This window comes from Trachurus japonicus, chromosome 4, assembly GCF_045865225.1.
Source record: "Trachurus japonicus isolate A0001 chromosome 4, Traja_1.0".
Lineage (NCBI taxonomy): Eukaryota > Metazoa > Chordata > Actinopteri > Carangiformes > Carangidae > Trachurus > Trachurus japonicus.
In genome coordinates, this window is record NC_140910.1 from 4433677 (window position 1) to 4450232 (window position 16556).

Consider the following 16556-nt stretch of genomic DNA (forward strand, 5'->3'; position numbering starts at 1 on the left):
TAAGAAGGAGCACAATGTTTTGGCCAAAGTTGAACCTTTCTAATCTCAGGGTCCGAGGTGGTCACTCAGTCTTCTGTGTCCCACAGGTTCAGGTCTCCTGGTCCAGGCCAGTTCCAGTGTACCTCAACTGGACTGGTGTTTGTTATGGCTCAGGATGCAGAGCTGTTCTACAAGACTGTCCAATGGGATGAGAGCCTCCTCCAATCAACTGGCAAGATGGCTGCAGGGCCGCTGTTCAGTATCAAGTGTCCTGAGGATGCCGTCCGTCAGCTCCACCTCCCACATTGTGAAACAGAGGAAGGTGATTGAGTGATCGTGTTTGTTATGGCCTGAAAGTTGTGTGGTTGTGGCAGTGTTTCCCCTAGAATATTTTTTAGGCCCAGTGGTACCCACGGAAAAACCCTGAATAGACGAGGCGCGTGGGACAGCACGCACCCCCCTCTATTAAATATAAAAGGAGGCCCACATCAGGGTTCGACGTTGCAAGATCTCTTATCGGGCAAGTACTTCTCAAATCTACTTGCCCCATCTAATGCTATTTGGCATTATTTGACCAGTAGCAGTTACACCCTCCATGCCCTATCTGAACAGGGGAGCCACCTGTTTAATGCCTGATCACAGTTGAAATTTTAAACTGAAGGGCCTGTAATGGCGAAAAACATTAACATGGACAACATTTTAACAGATAGCTGGCTCCTCCAATCAGATTTTGTATTCACATGCTGCAGTGGACAGTGGACAATTTAACTTACGTATTAATTCAGTATCTAAAAAAAATTAAGATGAAAATGTTGGCCTTCTGAAAAGTATGTCCATCTACATGCTCTCTACTTGGTTGGGGCCATTTGACTTGAACTACTAGAAGTAGCCCAGACTTTTCCATGTTATTCTAGTTTATTGAGACGCCCCTGTAAAACTCTAGGATGTGGGACATTGAAACAACAGTGACAGGCAAAACGCCAATCACCTAACAGCTATGTAGTTCGGTTGAAGCACCGTCTCCACGTGTGTTTACTGACAACAGGGTTATAACCTGGACACGTTAGCTCGTCGGTATGGTAACGGTAACAGGTGACTGTTGCTGCGTGCGTCTGCCCCGAGTCTGAAACATCGGCGGCGTTAATGAAGCAGCGTCAGGCCGCTCACCGTCACTGAAACGCTCCGTGAAATCGCCGATTAAATATGAAGAGTCGCGAGCGACATACAGGCTGTCTCACCTGAAAGCACACCTGCTGCAGCGACCCAGTTCGATTCCACCTAACAGCCCCTTTGCTCCGCGTCAGCCTCTCACTCTCTCTCCCCCTCCCCTGTCTCTCTCGCATGACACGCGTCTGTCACCCGTGCACCGTAGTTTACTTGCTATGAACCTCAACATCCCATAATATGCTCGCACACTGGCATCATTATTAGGCAGCGAAGCAGGTTAACTCGCGTTGCAGAACAGCGCTGCACAGAGCCTCCTAAACAGAATTGATTATTGATTTCTGAATTAATGGATATGTCGCTTATTTTTGCCATAGGCTATTCATTTTGTGTGGTCTGGCGGTGCCCCTCGTTGGCCTGGTGGGCCCGCCAGGCCTGTACAATGGTAGGGGAAACACTGGGTTGTGGGGTCCTGAAAGTCAGAGCGCCATCTCTCTCCAGCTTCCTGTGATGAATTTCCTGACCAAATCTTAGTGTACATCATTTCAGATGTATACTGCCACTGCTGTAATGAGGTTGTTGTCTCTGTATTTTCACAGCTCTGCTCTGTGACGGCCTGCTGTCTGTCGCCCACATCACTGATGATGGAATGAGCTTCATCGAACCACTGGACATCACAGACACTCATGTGATCATCTCAGTCCCTCATCTCTCTCGCTTTGGCCTGGTCTGGGTTCGGGAGCTTATACGAAGGATTTGGAACAACATGAAAACTGTTTGTGGCCAAGTTCTGCTTTTCAGACAACCAAACCTCACGCCACAGATGCAAAGCCTCAATGTTTTTCTGCTGGAAAAAAATGTCGACCTGGATAAGGTAAGACTGTTAGTGCTTCTCTTTGCTTCATTTTCAGTCCAAACTTATCAGTATGCGTCACTGTGATAAGAACTGAACAAATGGAATCCAGGGTCAGTACAACATATGCAACGAATCATACAAAACTTCTTAATTAGTTAACTATTAGTAACTAGTTAATTAGTTAAATTAGTTTAATGGGAGCTCCGATCGGTCTGTGGAGCACCAGGACCACGGAGGTTAGTAAGACCACGCTGTCCCACCTGCCTCGGCTGTCTCCGGTGCGGAGGAGCTTCCCACTCGGTGGCTTGCAGCTGTGGCATAGTCTGCAGGAGTCTCCTGCTGCAAGAAGTTTCGCATTGTTTGTGTAGTGACACAGTGATATGCACATTTTCAGTGAAAAAAAAACAAAAAAATATCTTTGTCCCTACTGTGCCTCGGGGGTTATTAATTATCATCCCAAATACATATTTTTACGTGCCCAGGAGGACGAGACGGTGTCTGAGTGCTGTAAATTGTTTTGTCTGTGGGTCGACCCGACCACTGCCTCACGATTGCTCCCGGTTTCACTATTTAGAAACGGCTTATCTTCACACAGATGGCCTCATTTGCTGTTGTAGGCGACACAGAGACATCAGCAGAAACGAGAGACTTTTGCATATCCAGTTAAAAGTGTCCTTGTAGGGGCTTTAAGTGTTAAGTTAAAGTTTGGCGGCGCTTGTGGACCAAAGCAGTAGTGTTTTGCCTGAAGGAAGACCCCATTTCCCATGAGCACCAGCGTGTAGCATCGTAAACATCCTGATCTCCCGGTCGCATGCAGTTGGATTGGAAATTAACACAAGACGGGGACCTGTTGTAAGTCAATGTACTATCACAAAAGTTCTGAAAATATTATATGAAGGTTGAAAAGTTACTTAGTGTTGGTTTAAGAATATCGCATATTATATTGATAACCGTGATAATTTGGTCACTATAATCGAGATGTCTAATTTTCCATATCGTTACATCCCTAAAACTGTGTGCACAAAACAAAATAGAGGAAGACTGAAAGACAGAACCGGGTCGATCATCTTTCATGAATATCACAGTTCCTCACTAGACCTACAGTGGGGCTGGTGTGAAGCAAGGTGAGTGTACTGTCACACTAGCAGTGTGTATGAGAATAGTTCAGTCCTACCACTCTTGAGGAAGAGGAAAAATACATGAGTGTGTGAACTAGTTTGCAGCCTCCCTACTGCAAATAGCCTAAGTGGTTCCATACCTCTCTGGGCTTGACTCACCATCCATTCTCTCTGGAAATCACTGAAATCTTCATAAATCTCTGGATTACTCTAGGTTGGCTCCAAGGTCGGCTCTAAGATCTCTCTCTCTGCAAAGGTCAGGTGCAAAGAATCTCTTATCACACTCAACAAAAAAACTGACAAAAAAATAAAATAAAATATATATCATGCTAATTTCCGAGCAAACCTAGTTATAGGATCAAGTGTATCAAAATAAACACAATGCTAATGGTATTAGCATAGGTCAATGCAGTTTACAATGGCGAAAATTAGCATCTGGGCTAACTGACGTAAGCGTGAGCTGACTTATTAAAACTTACCGGACATACCTAGCAATAATTTGCTCGTAAGCCTGAAGACACGTTAGCCGTCAGACCTCACACTGAAACAAATGGTGTGCTCACACTCGGTGTCTGCTCTCGCCAGGTGCTCAACTACGTCAGCTCAACAATTCTCATGTGACCAGCCGGAAACGACAGAGGCATTTCCATCGGCTACCATGCACCTCAACTTGACTAATATTTGACCACACTGTCAACAGAACTCTCTTTCCAACTACTCAAATTTTATTGACTTTACCCATTTTAAATATTATACTTAAAGTGATTTCTATGGAAAATATGAATTATGAGTTGTTATACTATCCTATGTGATGAACTGTTTAATTATTCTGGGCTACATTCTGACTGTTGAAGGTGAAGACCAGGCAGGACGACTGTGTCTTCATCCGGGCGCCTTCCATTTGCACACTCGTCACCAAGAAAACTTACACAGTTCACTGTCCACAGGCCGACATCGTCCAGCCTGAGGTGAGTCTTTCAGACTAAAGCTGACATGATTCTTTAAACTGCTGTCACTCACCGGGAAAAACTTACACAGGTGCTGTTTGTTTTCAGGAAGATAACTTTGATCTGGACTTTGGACCAAATTACCCCCCAATGTTTCAGATCATTTTGTTCTCAAGCACAGAGATCGCTAATGTAGAGGTCAGAGACGAAACAGAGACAGCTGTGTGGAAGTGTCGAGTTCACCTGCCAGGTAAAGTCTTCATCTACTTGATGTAAACCTGGCTGATGAGTGGTTTCTCTGTTCTTATTGGGCTTCAGATCTTCTTCTGTCTGCTTTTATGTTTTCCATCCTAACCAGTGAGAGTCAAACTAATGGGAAACAGTAAAGAGTAGGACCAAGGATCTTAAAGGGATATTTCAACATTTTGGCAAATTCCCACATGTCCCTCATCAGACTACACAATCCAACAACCCCAAAACACTCTCGTGGACAAGTTGTGATCTGCACATTTGCAACGCTATGCAATAATAATGTATTATTATGTAATACAGCACATGAAGCAAATACTCGGAACTACTTGTGCCTTTGAAGTCACTCTGCCGAGCAACCGTGTCTGGAATGTAGTTCCCGCTATGCATTTGCCTTGAAAACAACTCTGTCTCATAACGTTCCATTATTATTTCATAGCGTGGTGAATGTGCAGGTCACAACTTGTCCACGAGAGCGTTTTGGAGTTGTTGGATTGTGTATTTGATGAGGGAAAGCCCAGAAATACGGCGCATGGGGAGAGCTCACGTCTCTGCCCCGCCAATCTAAAAACAGCTTGTCCGTCAATTAAAGGTAATTAACCTTCTCCTAAAACCATAGGGATTATAGTCTTAGGAGATATAGACTTCATGTTCTCTGCGTCCTGTTCAAGTTCCTGTTCGCTGTCCCAGTGTCAGAGCTGGTCACGTTAAATTCACATCTGAGCTGAATATGTTCAGAAGTGGTCTTAGATTAATTATACAGTGGTGTTCAACCTGGTGTGATCTCCTGTGACTGGATTACTAGTCTAAGGAGTTTTTACGTAGCCCTGAACCAAGATAAACAAACCTGACGAGACATGCCGACTGTGTATACAGGTCTCATTCGATCAACAACATTGATCATTTGCACAGATCATGCTTACTGAACACATGTCTCTAGTTCATCTTCCAGATCCAGGTCCCTGTCTGACTCCAGGTGCCTCAGCTCCAACTCCACATGTCTCAGCACCGACTCCATGTGTCTCAGCACCAACTCCAAGTGTCTCAGCTCCAACTGCAAGTGTCTCCGCTTCAAGCCCAAGTGTCTCAGTGCCAACTCCAAGTGTCTCAGCTTCAATTCCAAGTGTCTCAGCAGTAGACAGGCTGAGGTATGCTAGGACTGAGTTCATCGATAGGGTGTCTAAAGCAAGTCTTTGTCAGCTGTTGAACAAACTCCTGGACTGTGAGGTGGTAACTGATGCCGAAATGGGCGATTTTGCTGCGATAGCAAACAGGACGCAGAAAGCTGGAGAAGTGATTGACACTGTGCGAAGAAAAGGGGAATCAGCTTGTTCAGATATGATCACAGCTCTGTGTGAGGTGGATCGCTGTCTGTCAACACACCTGAATCTGATATAGTCCTGTGGACTGTCAGCGTATTTGTGTCAGACGCCAATGTCTTTAATTCTTTTTCTCTTTTATATTAGGATTGGACCCAGCTAAAGACTTAAGCTACGCAAACAGTACATAACAGCAATAAAATGTGAGTGATGGAATTGTGACTTAATTGTTGCTGTTAGTGCAGGTAGCACTGCTTCGTACAGGCACTTCATATATTCAAAGCTCTGCTTCCCCTAATGTCAAAAAAGTTAAAATACTAACTGTTGTGTTTACATTTCATTGACTAAAAATTAGTTAGACGTTCAACTCTAAGACAAGTTTATGTAGAATCAGCCACTTATAGCAGTTCAACTTAAGTGAATTTCTTCTCATAGCATCTTAGGGTGCTTTCACACCTGCAGTGTTAGGTCGATCTAAATTTGGTCCCGTTTGGGTCAGTGTGAAAGCACCATCGCACTCTAATGCGCACAAAAACTAGTGCGGCCTGAGGAGGTGGTCTCGGTTCGGCTCCAGCCGAACTCTAGTGTGCACAAGTTGATGTGTGAAACCAACCGCACTCTGGTGCAACCCAACTGCCAGGCGAACTCAACAAGTTTGAGCTAAAAGGGTTCCCGTAGTCATTGACAACGGGTTAACGCAGCGGGGAGACCGCCCGGTGCTCCGGTCCTACGCAGTTCTGTCCCCACAAACGAAGCACCAGCAGCGGGGCAGCCGGTCGGTGCGTGTCCACTGAGTCCCCTCAGACACCGGACAGGTCGGTGGGTCCGTCCCTTGGGTCCTCGGAGCAGCTGATTACCAAGCAGCAGAGGTCCGCCCATGTTTAACATTTAACCGGGAACTAACGGGACCGAGCTGGGTGAATGCAACCGGAAACCAGCCGGAAGTACCAAACTAGAAAAGTAGAAATACAGAGACTGCTTGCTGAAAAACTGTTCCTGAAGGCAACACGCATCAGCTGTTTTGCATGAATTTACCTCTAAAACAACTCTGTCTCATAACATTCTGTTATTATCTCATAGCGTGGTAAATGTGCAGGTCACAACTTGTCTACGAGAGCATTTTGGAGTTTTTGGATTGTGTATTTGATTAGTTTGATGAGGGAAACTAAGAAATCCCATTAGCCTCCGTAGCGTAGCTCTGAGCAGCTCACTGCTCGGCTCGGCGGCTCTAAAAATAGCTTGCACCAACAAATAAGGGTAACGAACCTACTGCTATGATCCATCAAAAATAAAGTTATATTAACAGAGCTCAGTACAAGTCAACCTACCACGAGTCCTCTGACAGCAGACTCAGAGCTTGTAACTCACAGGTCATAATAGCTAATGTAAAAAGTAACAAAATAAAGCAATGCATAACTTAATATTGTAACAGGCAGGTAAATAACAATAATATTAATAATAATGGCTTACATTTAGTGCTTTTTTATCGTTACCTGATACCCAAAGCATGTTACAGAAATTCATATTCATTCATACACATTCAAACTGGTGGTGGTAAGCTACATAAATGCAATTACAGTTAGTAATGGCTAGTGGAATCACTAACTAATTAACTCTGTTACATCAGCACAACTTGTAAAGTCAAGACTGAATAATATTGTTGCGTTCGTGGTGGAACATTTGTCAAACAGAAAAAGCTCTGGTGCACTTATTTTTTAAATTAAATATGATGTGGTATATTTTTGATTTTGATTTTGTCACAGCTCAATTTAGTGTCCATTTCTGACACATTCATAGTTAGGTGTTTCTTCAGGGAAGAAAAATGACACAAGTAATGCCTATCTCTAAAGAGTGTAACAACTGATGTTTTTCTCAACACAAAATCCTTGTAACACGTAATTTGTAACCAACACCTTTCTGTAGGCTATGCCATGTTGTGTGGAAATGTACCACAGCTATACAAAATTAAATTGATTCTTTGAGCAAGTTTTATGTATTTGACGTGGCATTTCACAAGGCTAAATCCTATATTCTCTTGCAATTCGTAGGTTATGTTTTAATTAGGTTAAGCTGTGTGTAGCCTAGAAACTAGGTTATTTAGGTCGAAAACAATAATATTCTGATCCAGAATGTCACCTATAATGAAAATGTAATGTGGTCTACGGTGAAATAATTTAAAGTGCATATGCCTAAACTGATAGACAAGTCATAACCTCTGTGTGTTAAAGGACATGCTCTCTCCATCTTTAAAGATGACTTTTTTTCATGCTGCTTAATAATAAAATGAAATATAATAAATATATCCACCGTTGACTATTCTGTTGGCAGACCCAGTTTTTAGGTATGCCCCCCCCCCCAGTTAACTCAATTCATTCATCTGAATTTTAAGATGTTTTCTCTTTGTTCCAGCATTTACAACTTTTACAGAGATAAATGCTTGTGTATGAACAGCAACAATTAATCCGTTTTGTTTAAATAAAGTGTTGATGATAATCAGTCAAATGGGGGACGCTGTGTGTGTTTTATATTGTTACATACATTCCCAGAAAAAGGAGAGGTCACACGCACATCCGTACCAAAAACTTTGGGCAGGTGCTGAGCCAAAAATGCAAGACTTAAAACGAAAGAAAGAAAAAGGCTCGCACACCGCAAGGCTCCTAAATGCAGTCCATTTATTATCAGGAACGATGTAACGTTTCGAGCAAAAGCTCTTCGTCAGACATACAACATCCACATAGACGCCATCTTAAGTATCATGTGGTCGTCATGTGACAATTAGAAACCAGGAAGCAGATACCGGTACAAACACAGCATACAAAACGGCATCCACTAGTACTACAAAGTCCTGTTATATTCTAGTATTTTTAAAACATCAATATATATAAAAAAATCCTGAGAAAAACACAAGCATGGGTACAGGAGCACACACACACACAAGTAAATATACTGTGTATTGTGCGTACACATGCGCCCATACCAATGAGAACACCATAGAAGTAAGTCATACCAGCCACAACGTAGAGATCTCATATCACATATCATGTTACACATAGCATACATAGTAGAAAATTGGATAGATAGTAGAAAAATATATCGAAAAAAAAAAAAAAAAAATCAAAATCTAAGTGTATGAAAACACTAGTGCGAGAGACACACAGGGAAGCTACACTCAATAGGATATGCAAACAGTGATCAGGCATAAGTGCCGTCATGAAGTTGGCATATGCTACTGAGGCCACACCTGCGTGCTAAGGCACAATAATATAACACATTCAAGTACAAAGCAACACACAAATGACAAACTTGCTGGGCAATAATGTGTGACAAAATAACAATAATTATAGGAATGGACGAATGTCCATTTCTTCGTTCATGCCCTTGGGTGACATAGTGTCTAAAGTATAAATCCAGAAAAGTTCACGTCTGAGAAGCAATTTGTTGATATCACCTCCCCTCCTCGGTTGACATACTAGTTCTATACCAATGTAGCTCAGAGAAGCCACACTATGTTTCATCTGGTTAAAGTGATTGGCTACAGGGCTCTTGGGATCAGAGTTTCTTATAGCACACCTATGTTCAGAAATTCTGTTTTTAAGGGGTCTAGATGTCTTACCAATATATGCAAGCCCACAAGGGCACTTAAGCATATATATAACGTTGTTAGTTTTGCAAGAAATTATAACCTTAATAGAAAACACTTTACCAGTGCGTGGATGATGAAAGATTTTGGTTTTACGTGTAAAGTTGCACTGTTGACAATTACCACACTTATAGTTACCTGCTTCCACAGGGGGAAGAAAAGAAACAGAGGCACGAGGAGGTGGAGGGCTAGGGTTATCCGCCCTGACCAGCATGTTTCTAAGGTTGGGGGGTCTTCTAAAGGCAACACGAGGGGGGTTTTCAAACCGTCCTCTCAGAGAAGGATCGGAGGAGACAATATGCCAATGTTTATGTATAATCGAGGACATATTCTTAGCAAGAGGTGAATAAGGAACAACACATGTAATTCTGTCATTAACAGTTTCAGTTCTAGTAGAAAAAAGACAGTCAGTTTGGGTTACATTAGAAAAGTGGTCGGAGGCCTGCGTCACCCATTCTTTTTTATACCCTCTTTGAAGGAATCTATTAGCAAGATGCTGCTTTTGTATGTTGAAATCAGAGTCTGAACTGCATATCCGACGGATGCGGTTCATCTGTGCAATGGGCAGGCTCCTTTTCAAAGGGGAGGGGTGATATGATTGTCCATGTAGCAGTGAATTCCTGTCAGTACGTTTCCTGTAGAGTGAGGTGCTGAAACCTTTGTCACTCTTAATGATAAGAATGTCCAAAAAATTCATCTTAAAAGGGTCGTGTGCCATAGTAAATTTCAAGTGTGTGTTCTGTGCATTTACAAAATTAAAAAAGTCTCTGAGTTTAGCTTCAGTTGAGGTCCAGATGAAAAAGACATCATCTATGTACCTTCTGTATGTAGAGATATACTGAAGGAACGGGTTACAGGAGGGATTCAGCACCACTTCTTCTTCAAAAAGGCCGACATACAGGGATGCGAAGCTGGGAGACATCTTAGACCCCATGCTGACTCCCGACACCTGCAAAAAGAAATCTTTATCAAACATAAAGTAGTTTGTGGTCAACACAATCTCTAGCAGCTTCAAAATACAGTCCGTGCTAGGTGTGGGCCTGTCCTCTCTGGACAAAAAAGTTTCAGCTGCTCTGAGCCCTCCTTGGATAGGGACGTTAGTATACAGGGACTCAATATCCATGGTTACCAGGATGCAGGGCTCTTGGTTAGTATGAGCAGTATTAATGAGTTTGATAAAGTCTATAGAGTCTTTGACATATGCAGGTAAAGATGAAACACAAGGCTGTAGGAAAAAGTCAGCAAAGGCGGAAATCTTCTCTGTGAGAGACCCTATCGCCGCCACAATAGGTCTTCCTGGAGGAGTGGTAATATATTCCTTATGGATTTTAGGGAGGGTGTAAAAAACAGGTGTGACAGGTGAATTTACCAGCATGAAGGCGTGCTCTTGTTTAGTAATCTCTCCTTCTTCCAGGAGGTCTTTGAGGCAGCCATGTACCAGGGTGGTGTATTCTACTGTGGGATTACCTGGCAGTTTGCAGTAAAAAGTGTCATTATTCAGCTGTCTCATGATCTCCTGTGTGTATGGTTCTCTATCCAAGATAACCAATGCTCCCCCTTTATCTGCACTTTTGGATTATAATAGACTTATCCTCTTTGAGAGCCTTCAGTTCCATATGTTGTGTTCTAGTCAAGTTATGGGTGACCTTATATTGTCTTTTCTGTCCCAGGAGTTTGGCAATATCTCCCTCTACCAATCTGCAGTATGTATCAACAGAAGAGTTCCTGTGTTTAGGAGGTATGAACGTGGATTTACCTCTGAACGAAGCGTGGGATCTATGTCTGAGGAGGGCTGAGGTGTCTGGATGAGATGTCAGGGGCTCCTCAGTCTCTGTGCCACTGGGGGGGGTCGTCTCACCAGTGCTATGGGGGATACCACAGGACACATGATTATCTCTTTGCTGGTGATTAAAAAACTCCTTCAAACGTAATATACGAAAGAATTTTTGGAAATCCACGAAAACATCAAAATCTTTGCAGTGGGTAGTAGGGCAAAATGACAGTCCCTTATTTAATACCAAAGTGCATGATTCAGATAGGGGCTTACTTGAGAGATTGATGACATTCACTTCCTCCACTTGCTGTTGCGAGTGTTGTATGGCTCCCGTGCGAGTTTTCTTTCCCCGCCTGCACCTCTTGCGCTGTGGAATCGGGTGCCTTGGGGGTGTTGTGGAGTGTGTTGAGTTACTCTCTCTGACTACCTGCGGGTCAAGAGGATCCCCCGAGGACTACGTCTGGTAAAAAGTCCCATTATTGGGAGAGACAATGAAACTTTTAATACTCGCTGGTGCGAGATTTTGAATAAATGCTCGTTTGATCTCATGGCACTGACCATCCAAGAGCTGACCTCACAACTGGATGAAACGAGAGAAGAAGCGAATAAAATCAAAAATCAACTGCTGAGCGAGTCTCCCAACAAAGAAGAAATGACGCAGGTAATTAAATCATGTGAACAGAAAAGAGAACAGCTACAAGAAGAATTATCTGTGTTTAAAAAGAAAAAATTTGACCGTGATACTAAAGACTATGAACAGGGCACTGTATACAAATGGCTTAATAAAACAGACGCGGCATCAACCGCAGGTGAGCACAGGCCACCGAGGAGGAGGCCGCGATACCAACGCTACAGTCCAGCGACTTCCACCTCCTCACTCGACGTGGACTCGGCAGGCTCCAGTGCTTCCCAGCGAAGGCCTTTTTTAGGCCCAACTCAACACACTCCACAACACCCCCAAGGCACCCGATTCCACAGCGCAAGAGGTGCAGGCGGGGAAAGAAAACTCGCACGGGAGCCATACAACACTCGCAACAGCAAGTGGAGGAAGTGAATGTCATCAATCTCTCAAGTAAGCCCCTATCTGAATCATGCACTTTGGTATTAAATAAGGGACTGTCATTTTGCCCTACTACCCACTGCAAAGATTTTGATGTTTTCGTGGATTTCCAAAAAATTCTTTCGTATATTACGTTTGAAGGAGTTTTTTAATCACCAGCAAAGAGATAATCATGTGTCCTGTGGTATCCCCCATAGCACTGGTGAGACGACCCCCCCAGTGGCACAGAGACTGAGGAGCCCCTGACATCTCATCCAGACACCTCAGCCCTCCTCAGACATAGATCCCACGCTTCGTTCAGAGGTAAATCCACGTTCATACCTCCTAAACACAGGAACTCTTCTGTTGATACATACTGCAGATTGGTAGAGGGAGATATTGCCAAACTCCTGGGACAGAAAAGACAATATAAGGTCACCCATAACTTGACTAGAACACAACATATGGAACTGAAGGCTCTCAAAGAGGATAAGTCTATTATAATCCAAAGTGCAGATAAAGGGGGAGCATTGGTTATCTTGGATAGAGAACCATACACACAGGAGATCATGAGACAGCTGAATAATGACACTTTTTACTGCAAACTGCCAGGTAATCCCACAGTAGAATACACCACCCTGGTACATGGCTGCCTCAAAGACCTCCTGGAAGAAGGAGAGATTACTAAACAAGAGCACGCCTTCATGCTGGTAAATTCACCTGTCACACCTGTTTTTTACACCCTCCCTAAAATCCATAAGGAATATATTACCACTCCTCCAGGAAGACCTATTGTGGCGGCGATAGGGTCTCTCACAGAGAAGATTTCCGCCTTTGCTGACTTTTTCCTACAGCCTTGTGTTTCATCTTTACCTGCATATGTCAAAGACTCTATAGACTTTATCAAACTCATTAATACTGCTCATACTAACCAAGAGCCCTGCATCCTGGTAACCATGGATATTGAGTCCCTGTATACTAACGTCCCTATCCAAGGAGGGCTCAGAGCAGCTGAAACTTTTTTGTCCAGAGAGGACAGGCCCACACCTAGCACGGACTGTATTTTGAAGCTGCTAGAGATTGTGTTGACCACAAACTACTTTATGTTTGATAAAGATTTCTTTTTGCAGGTGTCGGGAGTCAGCATGGGGTCTAAGATGTCTCCCAGCTTCGCATCCCTGTATGTCGGCCTTTTTGAAGAAGAAGTGGTGCTGAATCCCTCCTGTAACCCGTTCCTTCAGTATATCTCTACATACAGAAGGTACATAGATGATGTCTTTTTCATCTGGACCTCAACTGAAGCTAAACTCAGAGACTTTTTAATTTTGTAAATGCACAGAACACACACTTGAAATTTACTATGGCACACGACCCTTTTAAGATGAATTTTTGGACATTCTTATCATTAAGAGTGACAAAGGTTTCAGCACCTCACTCTACAGGAAACGTACTGACAGGAATTCACTGCTACATGGACAATCATATCACCCCTCCCCTTTGAAAAGGAGCCTGCCCATTGCACAGATGAACCGCATCCGTCGGATATGCAGTTCAGACTCTGATTTCAACATACAAAAGCAGCATCTTGCTAATAGATTCCTTCAAAGAGGGTATAAAAAAGAATGGGTGACGCAGGCCTCCGACCACTTTTCTAATGTAACCCAAACTGACTGTCTTTTTTCTACTAGAACTGAAACTGTTAATGACAGAATTACATGTGTTGTTCCTTATTCACCTCTTGCTAAGAATATGTCCTCGATTATACATAAACATTGGCATATTGTCTCCTCCGATCCTTCTCTGAGAGGACGGTTTGAAAACCCCCCTCGTGTTGCCTTTAGAAGACCCCCCAACCTTAGAAACATGCTGGTCAGGGCGGATAACCCTAGCCCTCCACCTCCTCGTGCCTCTGTTTCTTTTCTTCCCCCTGTGGAAGCAGGTAACTATAAGTGTGGTAATTGTCAACAGTGCAACTTTACACGTAAAACCAAAATCTTTCATCATCCACGCACTGGTAAAGTGTTTTCTATTAAGGGTATAATTTCTTGCAAAACTAACAACGTTATATATATGCTTAAGTGCCCTTGTGGGCTTGCATATATTGGTAAGACATCTAGACCCCTTAAAAACAGAATTTCTGAACATAGGTGTGCTATAAGAAACTCTGATCCCAAGAGCCCTGTAGCCAATCACTTTAACCAGATGAAACATAGTGTGGCTTCTCTGAGCTACATTGGTATAGAACTAGTATGTCAACCGAGGAGGGGAGGTGATATCAACAAATTGCTTCTCAGACGTGAACGTTTCTGGATTTATACTTTAGACACTATGTCACCCAAGGGCATGAACGAAGAAATGGACATTCGTCCATTCCTATAATTATTGTTATTTTGTCACACATTATTGCCCAGCAAGTTTGTCATTTGTGTGTTGCTTTGTACTTGAATGTGTTATATTATTGTGCCTTAGCACGCAGGTGTGGCCTCAGTAGCATATGCCAACTTCATGACGGCACTTATGCCTGATCACTGTTTGCATATCCTATTGAGTGTAGCTTCCCTGTGTGTCTCTCGCACTAGTGTTTTCATACACTTAGATTTTCATATATATTTTTTTTTTTTCGATATATTTTTCTACTATCTATCCAATTTTCTACTATGTATGCTATGTGTAACATGATATGTGATATGAGATCTCTACGTTGTGGCTGGTATGACTTACTTCTATGGTGTTCTCATTGGTATGGGCGCATGTGTACGCACAATACACAGTATATTTACTTGTGTGTGTGTGTGCTCCTGTACCCATGCTTGTGTTTTTCTCAGGATTTTTTTATATATATTGATGTTTTAAAAATACTAGAATATAACAGGACTTTGTAGTACTAGTGGATGCCGTTTTGTATGCTGTGTTTGTACCGGTATCTGCTTCCTGGTTTCTAATTGTCACATGACGACCACATGATACTTAAGATGGCGTCTATGTGGATGTTGTATGTCTGACGAAGAGCTTTTGCTCGAAACGTTACATCGTTCCTGATAATAAATGGACTGCATTTAGGAGCCTTGCGGTGTGCGAGCCTTTTTCTTTCTTTCGTTTTAAGTACATACATTCCCAGCGCATGCATCTGTGTTGTCCTAGGTGTGTTATTCAAACAAAGAGGAATTCCCATGTCTCTCTAAGAGTAAGGTGCATCCTATAGCCACACCCTCAGAGTCATGTGATTTACAGTCAAGGCAGAGGAGTAGCCTCGCATCACCAGGGCTGCGTTCCAAAAACAGTTTGAGTCGCCCTCGCTCACTTGCCCTCAGCCCTTGCTATGACGTCACACGGAGGCCACTTGGAGGGAGGAGGGAAAGTGGGCGGAGGAAGAGTGAAAGAGGTAAATGGAACACACCTGCCCTCGTTCACTAACAGCCCAGACAATCATGGAGCAACCACATGTGGTTGGAGTAGCGCTGTACTGCCTTTTGCAAATTAACCAAAATACGCGGAGACTCATTTCATTGAGACAAAGACGCATTCTGCGGTTGATGGGAATACGTCGGCACCTGGTAATTATCAGAATTATTAATTTTGTATCAAATTTTATTCAGGCAATTCATTAGTTATTTATTTATTTATTTTTCTTTACCTTATACTTTATAGACAGTTTTGTTGTTTAAATACATTTAACCTACTTTAAGTTTAGTTGACATTAATTTTATTTTTAGATTGTTTTTTCCTGATACTTATTAGGCCTGTTACCACCACCATCCTCCTCCTCCTCCTCCTCCTCATTGTCTTTATGGTCTTAATTGTTAAAGATTGTGGTTACAAACACAACACTTAAAGTCATGTAGGATAGACGTTACAGGGAACAATGTTTAAAGCAAAGAACAGATCATTACCAGAACATTTACATAACTTGTTTAAATTGGAGGAAGGGGACAACAGACTGAAGCTTGATTTTAAACATACATTTGCAAGGCTAAGCTTAAAACAAATGTGTATTTCTGTTGCAGGTGTAAAAGTATGGCATTCACAAAGCAAGGAATTGAAAAGTTGTACAAGTATGTCTCAGTTGTTTAAAAAAGAAAAGAAAAGCATCTACAAAAAAGAAGGAGAAAGAGAAAAAGAAGGGAAAAAAAGAAAAGATGGATAGACGAGTGGTGTCTACTGCTATTTTGTTTGTTTTCCTGTCACTACTATGTTTCATCACTCTTAATATTTTGAAACAGAGTACAATATTGGTGTTGATAGTAAGCCAATGTAATTATAACAACAGAGAGAGGCAGGTACTATAAGTTTTCTTCATCATGCTCCTTTTTATTTATGGTGACAATGTGTACATTATGTAAATATGTGCAACCATGTGAGAATGTAAACCATGAATGAAATAAATCAAAATGAAATGAAATGAAACAATTGTCTATAATATAATAAATGAGAAGAAAGCATAGTTTTTTGTGCATTCCTTTGTGATACAGTT

The 16556-nt window shown here is 42.4% G+C and overlaps 1 protein-coding gene and 1 pseudogene across 2 annotated transcripts in view; both read left to right on the forward strand.

Annotated features, from left to right (window-relative positions):
- The window catches only part of LOC146988303 (protein NLRC3-like), a 53183-nt pseudogene that overhangs the window by 15971 nt on the left and 20656 nt on the right, over positions 1-16556 (forward strand). The gene's annotated exons all lie outside the window — the stretch shown is intronic.
- LOC146988304 (uncharacterized) overlaps positions 1-16556 on the forward strand; it is a 29796-nt gene that overhangs the window by 11280 nt on the left and 1960 nt on the right. Inside the window, exons 11-14 of the mRNA XM_085775274.1 lie at positions 87-301; positions 1743-2017; positions 3972-4085; positions 4173-4314. Of these exons, the coding sequence (XP_085631400.1) occupies positions 87-301; positions 1743-2017; positions 3972-4085; positions 4173-4314 (746 nt within the window). The remainder of the gene's footprint in view (positions 1-86; positions 302-1742; positions 2018-3971; positions 4086-4172; positions 4315-16556) is intronic.